Source organism: Littorina saxatilis, linkage group LG11, assembly GCF_037325665.1.
Source record: "Littorina saxatilis isolate snail1 linkage group LG11, US_GU_Lsax_2.0, whole genome shotgun sequence".
NCBI classification, from domain to species: domain Eukaryota; kingdom Metazoa; phylum Mollusca; class Gastropoda; order Littorinimorpha; family Littorinidae; genus Littorina; species Littorina saxatilis.
In genome coordinates this window covers 31,294,096-31,306,759 of record NC_090255.1, presented here as the reverse complement: position 1 = coordinate 31,306,759, position 12,664 = coordinate 31,294,096, and the positions used below count along the sequence as shown (strand labels likewise).

Genomic DNA, 12,664 nt, shown 5'->3' with positions numbered 1-12,664 from the left:
AGCATTGAGCGATACATGAATCAATGTTAAAAGCAAAACAAGGCGTTTATCACACACATAATCACCAACACGTTCATGCGCACTTATGAACGTGCTCGCGAAAGAAACAACAACACACACGCACGCGCGCGCATACACACACACACACACACGCACGCACGCACACACACACACATACACACACACACACATACACACACACACACACACACACACACACACACACACACACACACACACATAATTCATCAATCGAACACCTAACATATACCTTCGTGAAAGATATATCTTTATATATCTATATATAGATAGTAAATTTTCCCGGACTAAAAAAAACAACAACGCGCCACGTAGAAATTAGGAATTCACAAAGCATCATCCAATTTGCGAAACTATCTAGTACTAGTAGTTCAATTCAGTAGGGTTATGTGTAAGACTGGATGGAAGTTAAACACTTTCATAATAACTTGACATGCGCATTCCTGTACACTTCATGGTCCGTCGGGAAAATAATTTATAATTATGATAATTGAACACAGAACAAACTGCCCACCTGGTTGACCTCAGTGAAGTTATAACTGGACGTGATGATAGGAACGCCGTGAGGCCAGGCCAGCATGAAAGCCGTGGCCATCTTGTAGAGACGCGAGTCTTTGTAGGTCAACACGTTGCCGTCGTTACGCTGACTGTCATGGTTACTGATGAAAACCACCACGTCCGTGCTCTCCCCGATGCCCCACGATTTGCCGAAAGTTTCCAGCCACTGAAATCACGCAGCCATGGTATTCATCTTACGGGTATTTTCATGCAACTGGGACCACAGGAGCTTGTGAATAATAGTAGCAATACTACCGGACGGATAAAGAAGTAGGATACTTTGATAGACCGGCGCTTTGATGCAAGCTCCTGTGACTAGGACACAGAAAGGTACGGTCCATTCAAACACACCCTCGTTGCACATTTCTGATCTAATGTCAACAGTGTTTGTGCGTGAAAACAGCTATAGTTCTTTTATTTTCAGAAGGACGATTTTCAATGACCTGCTTTGACTTTAAGAAAGACATTCCTAAAAGTTGATTATAAAAAAAGATCCAGACTCCGTGCCGGATGCTTTAAAATGTAATAGCCCAAAATGTTGTTAGGTTGGATTAATTTATAATAGTATTTTTGGAAGGAAAGTCCTTTCAGTTTTCCCATCACCACCATTCCATCGCCCTCTTTCAATAAGGCATTACACCAAGGAGTACCGATAGAGAGCTCCTTGCATTACACATTTTCTGGTTCTCCTGGTGTGGTGTGGTGTGGTGTGGAGTAGTGTGGCCGTGTGGTGTGGTGTAGTGTGTTGTGGTGTGGTGTAGTGTTGTGCGTGCGCGCGCCTGCGTGCGTGCTTGCGTGCGTGCGTGCGTGAGGTGTGTGTATGTGTTTGCATGCGTGTGCTTGTGTGCGTCCTTGCACGTGTATACTTTCGTGCTTGCGCGTCCCGGTGTAACACGAAATTTTTACCCCACGAAAAATTCACTCCGGAGTAAAAATTTCGTACGAAATTCTTACTCCGAGTAAATTTTTTGTACGAGAAAAGAACTCCCCAAGGCTCGAAAAAATTACTCCCTCCACGAAATTTTTACTCCCCATTTTTTGTGCTTCCAGTAAAAAATCTCGTGCGCGAAAATGGGATGCGGGCGAAGGGATAATGCCAATAATGTGATCTCGTGCAAACCAATGTCGCGCTACCCTCCCTCCACCCCTTCCACCACCAAGACTAACAGGGGACAAGGGAGTACAAATTTCGTACACCTGGCATGGGAAGTTAAATTGCTCGTGTTGGGGTGAAGTAATTTATTCGTTATTTATTCGTCAGGGGAGTAACATTTGTGTACGAAATGTTTACTCGGAACTCACCTGTCTTGGGGAGTAATTTTCTCGTGTAATGGGGGAGTGCTTTTTTCGTAAAGGGAGTAACTTTTTCGTACGAAATGTTTACTCCGGAGTAAAAATCTCGTGGGAGTCATTTTCTCGTGTTACACCGGCGTGCGTACGTTTTTCCGTGCGTGCGTGTTTCCGTGCGTGATATTGTACGTGCGTGCATTTGTTCGGATGTTTCCCCACCTTCAGCGCATTCTGTTTGCGGAAAACTTCATTGAGTTTCACCCCATAAAGATACTTGGTGATTCGCCCTGTGGTCAGGTATTCGCCGTCACCCACCGTCTGGTCGTCTCGGATGTCCTGATAAAGGAACGGTTTCTTCCCACTGCCGAACACCGTCGAGTTCAGATTCTGAGGGAAAACGAAAGATAAAATATCATACAGTCGAACCTGTCAAAACATTTTACCCAAGGGAACGACCATGGCATACGTGATGGTTAGGCCAAATAAAAAATATATGTTGTTTTAGGGTAACCCGACCGACCCTATTTTTTTCCCGACGACCCTAAAACTTTTTTTCATTTCTAAAAATAAACAACAACTTTTGGCGCATTTTACTAACCATACCAGATGTGCTGTGTATCTTATAAGAAGTTCTTAAAAGTTCGAAGTTATTTTAGCATATAGGTTTTTTATGGTCTTAACAGTTAAACATGTATTACGTTATCATTAAGATTCATGCTTTGTTAGCACTAAGCAGTTGTTTTAATCAGTCTGGTTTTCTCTTGTTTTCATCTTATGAACATTCTAAATGTTAGACTAACTTATTGTCTTGTACAGAATAACAACTGTGTGAATGGTGCTATACTGAATGAAAGAGTGTGACATGAAGTTCTTGTACATCATTGTAAAGAGTGTGAATGACGTTTAGTTTAGATGTCAAGCGCTTAGAGCAAGCCTTTTTAACGAAAGTTTTTGATTTTGATTTAGCGCTATATAAATGTTCTTCTTATTATTATTATTATACCGAGACTGTAAGGGAAGTAACCTCCTCTAAAATCGACTAAATTAAAAAAAGCAAAGAAAAAAAAGCCACGTTACCCTAAACCAACATATATTTTTATTTGGCCTTATGGCCCAGGTGGTGGCTATGGAAAGGTGAATATTCAATTTAAAGATTGAAAAGACCTCGTTCGGGTTTCTTGGAGGCGGTCGTTGTGGGCATGTGGTCGCAATGAACAGGTGGTATACAGAGCAGGTTATTCTGTAATAAACATGTTTCAGCTCGTCTCGAGTTATCTCAGCTTAACTCGTCTCGTCTCGTTTCGTTTCGTCTCAGCTCACTTCCTTTCGTCTTGTTTTGTCTCAGCTAGTTTAGTCTTGTCTCGTTTCGTCTCAGCTCGTCTAGTCTTGTATTGTTTCGTCTCAGTTTGTTTTGTCTTGCCTTGCTTCGTATCAGCTCGCTTAGTCTTGGCTTAGCTCGCATAGTCTGGTCTTGTTTTTGTCACAGCTCGCCTGGTTCGTCTCAGGCTGCCTTAATTGTCTTATCGTGTTTCGTTTCAGCTCGCTTTGTCTCGTGTTGTCCATACCTGCAAGCGGCCGAAGATGGCAGTGAGGTCTCCAGGCCACATGTTCCGCGTAGCGTCCACCCGGAACCCGGCCACCCCGATACCCAGCAGTTTGTTGAGGTACTCGGCTATCTTGTCTCTCACATAGTCCTTGCCCTGGTGCAAATCTACCTTGCCGTCCAGTCTACACTTTCTCACCTGAAAATAACATGGTTTGCTTTTAGGTGTTGACACTCCCGGGTCGGGCCCGGTGGGAATGCTAGCTTCATCCTCCTCGAACACTGATTGCCACTGAACTGTGTATTATAGTGTTAAACTTTTACTGAGCCTGGGCCACCCACAGACCCATTTTAACCAGCGCTGCTTAAAAACTCCACTCGCAGAACTTTTAACGTCCGAAAGGACACAGTCCATGATTCGGAAGAAGAGGAAGAAATATTCAAATATTCCGTAAATTCTGAAAGGGTTGAATAAACTTATTATTCTTGGTAGGGGTTAACTGTGTACTGCATGGAGCATCCAGCACAACAATTATTGGACCGAATTTGTTGTATATTTCCTGACGCAGGGCAAAAAACCGAGCGAACAGCTACCTGTCCAGTAAACCCAGTATCTTCGCCTCTGTACACGCACCCGGAGTGCATTACACGGGTATCACTGGTGTAGAAGTTGATCGGATGAATACAGAAAATATAAAGGGTCACAGGAGAGAATGGTAGACAACAAGAAGAGAGTTGAATGGCGAAAAAAACTACTGAAAATGAGAAAAGATATACGCAGGGGAATAAAGGAGGAGGGGGGGGGAGGGGGGAGGGGAGGGGAGGGGATGAGGGGTCGATCTAACTGGAAAGACTGAAGGATATTTTAGCAGAAACACTGCATGGTCCGCACTTACTATTTTCAGTAGTTGTTTTCTAAAGTGCCGTTCATTTTGCAGACTTGCAACCAACTTTTGCCCAACTTCTGTTGTTTGAAAATCGCTTCTGAGGTGTCGAGGCCAAGTTGGCGAAAAGTCGGCCATGTGGACGGCCCCTGCGATTTAGACAATTTAGGCCAGATTCAGCAGCGACTCCAAAACTCAGTTGAGCACTGCTCGACTCGGCCGTGACTTGGCGAAGATTTTGCGTAGACTTTTCTTATCGCGCCTACTCATTGGTTAGCTCTAGCCAAACTGCACCTACTGCAATAGGAGGTAGCTCCGATAGCTGAACTGGCCTTCAAGTCTGGCGAGAATAGCCGCTTAAAACTAGTTATGGGCAGCGATTTTGATTTGACTTGGTGCTGACTAAAATCGTTTGAAAGTTGGGGGAAAGTTGGTACAAAGTCTGCCATGTGAACACCGTTTAACAGGTGTTCGCGATACAGGTTTGTATTAATTGACTTTGTTTTGTTTTTTGTATTTACTTTAAGCAAAAATATACTGCATACCCCTTGCGCATCATAGTTGCTTTGAATGGTGCTGGTGCAGGCCGTGTTGACGTCCGAATTGCCAAACGGGACACCGGGGAAATCATTCAGTGTCCCGTCCCAGCTTGTCCCGCCAGTCCCAGTCCCTTTCCCAGCTCCCGAGGCCATGTTGTTGATCGCCACATCCGCGTAGATTCTGTCAGATAACAAAACGAGGATATATATGTGGTTAATACAGATAATCATCATCATCATCATGGAGGTGATCATGATGACGATGATCATGATCATAATATTAATAATAATCATAATAACATTATCTTATCAAGGGCAGAAATGCAGGGAGGTCCTGCTCAAACCTCTGTAACACTTAAAAATTAACAGTGCATTAATACACACACACACACGCACACACACGCACACGCACACACACACACACACACACACGTGTGGACACACACACACACACACACACACACACACGTGTGGGCACCCACATACACACACACACACACAATTATAAACCACCACTGCACCCTCGTCTCGATCCTAAGTTTATCTAAAAAAAACATTTAGTCAAATTAACCTACCATCCTCCTCCGCTGATAATAACGGGGGGGGGGGGGGGGGCACAAGAGCAGAATTCACAACAACAAACTACAACAACTACAACACCAACCTGACGTTGACGTTGTTGCATCGTTCCACCATGTCCTGGAACTGAGTCTCGTTTCCGCTGCGAGTTGAAAGCTTGTAGCTGATTGGCTGATAGCGCTCGGTCCACGGTCTTCCGGTAACCACGGCATTTTCACTGGGAGGTGAGATCTAATGAAAACAAAAACAGAACATTCGGGAAAGACATGAAACTGTGCAGTCAATTAACAAAGCAAGAAGAAATTAATAGTCAAGCGATGCATCTTTTTCATTTACTTCTAGTTTCTTGATTATTGTTAAATCCAGTTGCCCGGGCCCCATGCATTAATAATGATAATTGCGCACTTGCCCTCACTGATGCGTCCTGCATTTCTGTTTTAGTGCCATATATACTTCGTGTACACTACATTGGGGTGTGCACGTTAAAGATCCCACGATTGACAAAAGGGTCTTTCCTGGCAAAATTGTATAGGCATACATAAAAATGTCCACCAAAATACCCGTGTGACTTGGAATAATAGGCCGTGAAAAGTAGGATATGCGCCGAAATGGCTGCGATCTGCTGGCCGATATGCGATGTGAATGCGTGATGTATTGTGTGATGCATCTCACACAGCATAAATAAATCGCATAAAATTAAAAAAATTAAAAATCCCTGCGCTTAGCACTGTACCCACGGAATACGCGCGATATAAGCCTCATATTGATTGATTGATTGATATATACTTCAAACTATGACGGTAATAAATATAATCTTTATCATGCTGCTTGTGATGAAAACTAACGTAATGCTTTTTTGCAAGGATCACAATGTGTAAGTTTCTGTGTGTTGAGCAAATTGCAAACTGACGATGTCTTAAGAATCTGTGTCAGCCACAACGTCCGGCGAAAGTTAATACACACACACACACATGTATACACACACACCCACACATGCACACACACACGCACACACACACACACACACATACACTCACACACAAAGTTCGGTCAGTCAATGAGTTAGTCGGTATTCTTCTTCGCCGTTGTGAATACATTTTTTGAAACGAGAAGTTAATTGCTGACGCAAACGTCGTTGATAAAAAAAAGTTCTCCGAAGAAGAAGAAATGACAAGGATCAGCCGTGACTTCACCCTACAGGATATAACCGTTACAGCAAGGCGTCGAAATATTATGTTATGATCAAAATCGATAACAAACAAATAACAAGTCGCGTAAGGCGAAATTACTACATTTAGTCAAGCTGTGGAAATGAGCCGAACTCATTTTGATCTGAGTTCAGGATGCTGTAGACGGGTGCATGTTTTTGATTAAAAGCCCCACAATGTGCTTGGCAAACTAAAAAATAAATAAAAAATAAAATAAAAACATTCCCGCGCGCAAGGCGTCGAAACATTCTGTAATGGTCAAAATCGACAACTAACAAATAAACCAAACATGAAAAAATACCTGCACGCCACAGAATCCCTTGGGACCCAGAAAGTCCTCGCACTCCCTGGCAACGTCCGCCCAGCGCCACTCAAACAACTGTACCAGGGTGGTGCGACCCGTGACACAGTGAAGCTCGCTCCAGTCACTGCATGACGCTGTGGTTTTGTGGTCAACAATAAACGTCGGTTAATAAGGTACAGTGGAACCCCCCTTTTACGACCCCCCAATCTAAGACTCCCACCTTTTTAAGACCTTGTTTTCTCAGACTTTCTGTTCTCAAACTCTGTAAAATTACCCCATTTTTTAAGGCTCCCTCCTTTTAAAGACCCTATTTTCTCAGATTGTTGGAGGTCTTAAAAGGGGGGGGGGGGGGGTTCCACTGTACACATTCCCAATAAAGACTGACCCGTCCTTCTTACGACCATTTTCAAGATAGTTAGTGCCGGTGTTACACGAAATTTTTACTCCACGAAAAATTTACTCCGGAGTAAATATTTCGTACGAAATTCTTACTCCGAGTACACTTTTCGTACGAGAAAAGAACTCCCCAAGGCACGAAAAAATTACTCCCTCCACGAAATTTTTACTCCCCATTTTTTTTACTTCCAGTAAAAAATCTCGTACGCAAAAATGGGATGTGGGCGAAGGGATAATGCCAGTAAGTGATCTCGCGCACACGAATGTCGCGCTACCCTCCTTCCACCCCTTCAACCACTAAGACTAACAGGGGACAAGGGAGTAAACATTTCGTACACCTGGCATGGGAAGTTAAATTGCTCGTGTTGGGGTGAAGTAATTTATTCGTTATTTATTCGTCAGGGGAGTAACATTTTTGAACGAAATGTTTACTCGGAACTCACCTGTCTTGGGGAGTAATTTTCTCGTGAAATGGGGGAGTGCTTTTTCTCGTAAAGGGAGTAACTTTTTCGTACGAAATGTTTACTCCGGAGTAAAAAATCTCGTGGGAGTAATTTTCTCGTGTTACACCGGGAGGTTTTGCTGTACTCCTTTGTTTGTCTATAACAGACAGAAATAAACCGAAGGTAAAGAGAGGGGAAAAAAGACAGAACCCCAAAAGCTTCCTTTTTGTAGTTTTTTTTAATTTCAGGATAAGAAAGGAGAAAATGAAAGAAGAAAATGAAGAATGAAATAAAATGTTGAATTTAAAAAAAAAAAATTTTAAGAGTGAAGAACGAAAGAAAAAAGAATGAAGAAAGAAAGAAAACATGAATAAGAGTAAAGAATGTGGACAACGAAATGATGAGAAAAGAAAAGAAGATAATTATAGACACACACAAATGAGAACAACACATGAAACAAAAAAAACAAAAAAAAGAAGAAAAGAAACGAAGACACGAATATTAAAAGCAAGGAAGAAGAAAAAACATCAACAACAAAAACTAATAAGCACACAAAATAAGAATAAAAACTTTTTTTATCAAAAGAGAAAAAGAAAAAGACGGAAAATGCCCCAAAACAGAATTACAGTCTACTTACCAGAGGAACAGCACAAGACGACCACTAACCACCGGAGGAACATCTTTACCGATCAAATCCTCATCCACTATTGATTCGATCTCCTTGTCTGTGTGTGTTGTAAAAGGCGTAGGTATCTCCCGGCATCGCCCCAGAAACTGCAGGGGGTACAGAACGCTAGTCGGATTAAACGTCACCCGATACCAGGAATGGGAAAGCGCATTATCTCTCAAGAGTGTAACCCCTTCAGAAGTGTGTGTACGCGTGCTGATCATAAGTCAGAGAGTGTGTGCCGGGGGGGGGGGGGGGGGGCGGAGAAATGGACAGACAAAATGAGAGAGAGGGAAGAGAGAGTGAGGGGAGAGATATATAGACAGACAAAATGAGAGAGAGAGAGAGAGAGAGGGGGGGGGGGGAGAGACGGACAGACAAAAGAAAAGAGTGAAAGAGAGCGAGAGGGAGAGAGAGAGAGGGGGAGAGAGAAACGGGGGGGGGGGGGGGGCTGTCGGACTGGTATCCATGCAAGTCCCACGTATCTTTACCTGAGATTGGCACGGTACCAGCCATCAGTATGTACCCTGGTGACTAACACATAAATACAAGCGAAAAATAAGCAAATCCCAAAGCACTGATGTAAGGTGAGACAAGTCAAGTGTGAAAGCTTAGAAGAAGCGATCTCAAAATCAAACAGTTTAAAAAGATCACTTTGCAGAGTTGACCAATTCGATTTGAGCATCTTCAGTGTCTCTGCATACAGGTCGCTTCATTAACCAGATAAGGGGACGGTTTCTATTTATTCAGGGATGATTCAAATTTGCACATGATGTCAGCAATGGCGAGTAGAACACATAAAACATTTTTCTGGCATGAAGTCAGGAACGTTATAGGAGAAGGATATTTGGACACACCGACGAACACTCTCACACAACCGGATCGACAGATAATAATAATAAATGAGCATTTATATAGCCCAACATCATAACTTTACAATTACATGTATGCTCTTTGCGCTTGACACATTTAAAATTAAAACACGGTTATACAAGCATTTACATCTACATTCATAGTCAGCAACGCTTAATTAAAAGCATACACCATCAAACATTCATTACAATAGATTCTTCCACTACAGGTACAGAATAGAGACAGGCAGGAAGACACTGACACACGCGTACGTTGACAGCTCTGCGAATGGATGGCACACACACACACACACGCGCACACACACTTATTACATGCCGATGCTGGAACACAAGCACAGACACACAAGCACTATTCAAAAATAAAAGACATTACCTGTCCGTGTGCTGCCCTACATGCCAACAGGCATAACGGGCAGTATGTAAGTAAGTGTACCTGTCCGTTAACAACCATAGTCGGTGTGTGTGGGTGTGCGTGTGTGAGTGTAATCAGAGAGAGAGAGAGAGAGAGAGAGAGAGAGAGAGAGAGAGAGAGAGAGAGAGAGAGAGAGAGAGAGAGAGAGAGAGAGAGAGAGAAAAAAAAGAGTGTGTTCGTGCGCGCGAGTGTGTGTGTGTGTGTGTGTGTGTGTGTGTGTGTGCTTGCGCGCGAATACGACCATAGGCAAATGTATAACATAAAAATGTATGTGTCTTGTCTGCGTGGGTGTGACTGTAAGCATACAAGAGAGAGAGAGAGAGAGAGAGAGAGTGTGTGTGTGTGAGTGTGTGTGTGTGTGTGCTTGCGCGCAAATATGACCATAGGCAAATGTATAACATAAAAATGTATGTGTCTGGTCTGCGTGGGTGTGACTGTAAGCATATAAGAGAGAGAGAGAGAGAGAGAGAGAGAGTGTGTGTGTGTGTGTGAGTGTGTGTGTGTGTGTGTGAGTGTGTGTGTGTGTGTGTGTATGTGTGTGTGTGTGTGTGCTCTCAAGGTAGAGAGCTCTTCTTCTGCGTTCCCGAATAATCGAGATGAAAGGAAAGTGCAACTCTTTCCCAACTAGAAGCTATGTTTGTAATACTTAATTGCAATGGTGTGCGGATTCATAATGAATTACATGGATAATTTTATCAATGCAAGCATTCAGCATCAACCAGTGCAAAGTAATATCCCAACCACAGCTGAAAATTAAAATACAAGTTTTAAAAACAAAAACATTAAAAAGAAAGTTTTTATTGAGCACAAACAATAAAAAGACCAATCTGACAAAAAATGTGCATTTGCAGTATGAAAAAATCAAGTTCGACATTAAAAACAGGACCAAAAAGGTCTCTGCTTTAAAACTCGACTGACAAGCTTTATCAATTGAAACTCTGTGATCACAGACATTGAAAAGTAAAGAAATTGTCACACACACACATTTTTCTTTTGTAAAATACACAAGAATAAACCACGTGGGATTTTCAGAGATATGAACAAATATTTTGAATGAATCATTTTGATTCTTAGCACCTGAAACAGTCACAGAGGTGTGTACTTAACTGCATCAACTTAATGTCAAGAACTCTGCAAAATGTTACATGCTTTGGTAGTATAAAAAAATTGTTTCTGCATGGGAAACTTGCGGAGGATATAATTCTGTAAAATGGAAAACATATTACTCACACAGAAAAATGTCAAACACAAAACTCGTAACTGGCACGTACTAATACATACAACCTTAATGTTTTAGCGAACGAGAAGAAGAAGAATAAAAGTTTCAAGCCATAACCAGTTACCACAGGGTCTTCTAAAAATATCATAAGTCATATAACTACTGCAAATAATTCTAAATCTTTCTTTCTTTATTTGGTGTTTAACGTCGTTTTCAACCATGAAGGTTATATCGCGACAGGGAAAGGGGGGGGGGGGGGGGGGGGGGGGGAGATGGGATAGAGCCACTTGTTAATTGTTTCTTGTTCACAAAACCACTAATAAAAAAATTGCTCCAGGGGCTTGCAACGTACTACAATATATGACCTTACTGGGAGAATGCAAGTTTCCAGTACAAAGGACTTAACATTTCTTACATACTGCTTGACTAAAATCTTTACAAACATTGACTATATTCTATACAAGAAACCCTTAACAAGGGTAAAAGAAGAAACAGAATCCGTTACTCGCCTCTTACGACATGCTGGGGAGCATCGGGTAAATTCTTCCCCCTAACCCGCGGGGGGCATAATTCTAAATGAGCATAGAATTTTATCATTTCTAAAAATAACTCAAGCTATTAGTTGTAAATAAAAAGAAAACAATTTATTCTGTAGGCCTACAACAATAAGCAAAGTAACAAGTGCATTTAATAGACATGCACATATTATCACACTTATTATCTTACTGAGATAGGGACAGGGTAAGCTACATCTAAGGCCTTTAATTTCATTTTTTGGACATGAATCATAAAGCAACCATGGCCCAGGAAGATGACAAAATGTAAAAGTAAAGACAAGTCACTGACTGAGAAGTCATCTTTTTAGTGAGCATTCTGAAGCACTTCACCCATGAAAACTCACCCAGAGGCAGAGTAACTTTTTTTTTAATTCTTTCTTTCTTTCTTTCTTTATTTGGTGTTTAACGTCGTTTTCAACCATTCAAGGTTATATCGCGACGGGGGAAGGGGGGAGATGGGATAGGGGAAAGGGGGAAGATGGGATAGAGCCATTTTTTTTTAATATCTGAGGAACTCTTCATTGGAATCACTGACCATAAATGCATGTCCTACGGAAAAATGTATTTCTGTACAATGAGCATTCTTTGAACACAAACATTCGTTACACAACATTCATTTTGGCAAAAAAACTTTGTTTGCAGTGGCTATACATGAGCATTTTACTAAAACAAGAAGGGCAAAGCCCATACGACTCACATGCTTGACCTTGACCTTTACATGACCTTGACCTTCAGGGTCAAGGTCAAATAACTAAACCTAGCAATGACATCATACACTAAGAACTGCTTTACACATTTTTCCTACCAAAATACATGTGACCTTGACCCAAGGTCAAGGTCATCCAAGGTCATGCAACACAAAGCTGTTAATTCAAGACATAGGAAGTACAATGGTGCTTATTGGCTCTTTGCCCCCACTGCCCTCCCTAAATTGATTCCCCCATCAGAACTCCCCGAGACTTTCAGCAATTTCTTTGACCAGAAGATCTCTGACATTCGCAAAGGTCTCGACTCATCCAAAACACAAATGTCCTTCGCCGCATTTTCAGGGACCCCCCTTACACGGTTTAGCCCTGTTTCTGAGAAGTTTGTTTTTGAACTTATTTCAAAATGTGCTCCAAAATCCTGCACACTTGACCCCATTCCCACGTCAC

General features: G+C 42.1%; 1 protein-coding gene across 2 annotated transcripts in view; it reads right to left on the bottom strand.

Annotated features, from left to right (window-relative positions):
• Nucleotides 1-8,576, bottom strand: part of LOC138980604 (alpha-amylase-like) — a 335,113-nt gene extending 326,537 nt beyond the window's left edge. For both annotated transcript variants that reach the window (XR_011460399.1, XM_070353520.1), the window contains exons 1-7: nt 8,421-8,576; nt 6,942-7,078; nt 5,518-5,663; nt 4,860-5,034; nt 3,453-3,629; nt 2,107-2,274; nt 554-763 (exon numbers count right to left, since the gene is read on the bottom strand). Coding sequence is in view for 1 of the 2 variants with exons in the window: in XM_070353520.1 (XP_070209621.1) it covers nt 554-763; nt 2,107-2,274; nt 3,453-3,629; nt 4,860-5,034; nt 5,518-5,663; nt 6,942-7,078; nt 8,421-8,463 (1,056 nt within the window). In the remaining variant the exon portion in view is untranslated. The remainder of the gene's footprint in view (nt 1-553; nt 764-2,106; nt 2,275-3,452; nt 3,630-4,859; nt 5,035-5,517; nt 5,664-6,941; nt 7,079-8,420) is intronic.
• Between the last annotated feature and the right edge of the window lie 4,088 nt (nt 8,577-12,664).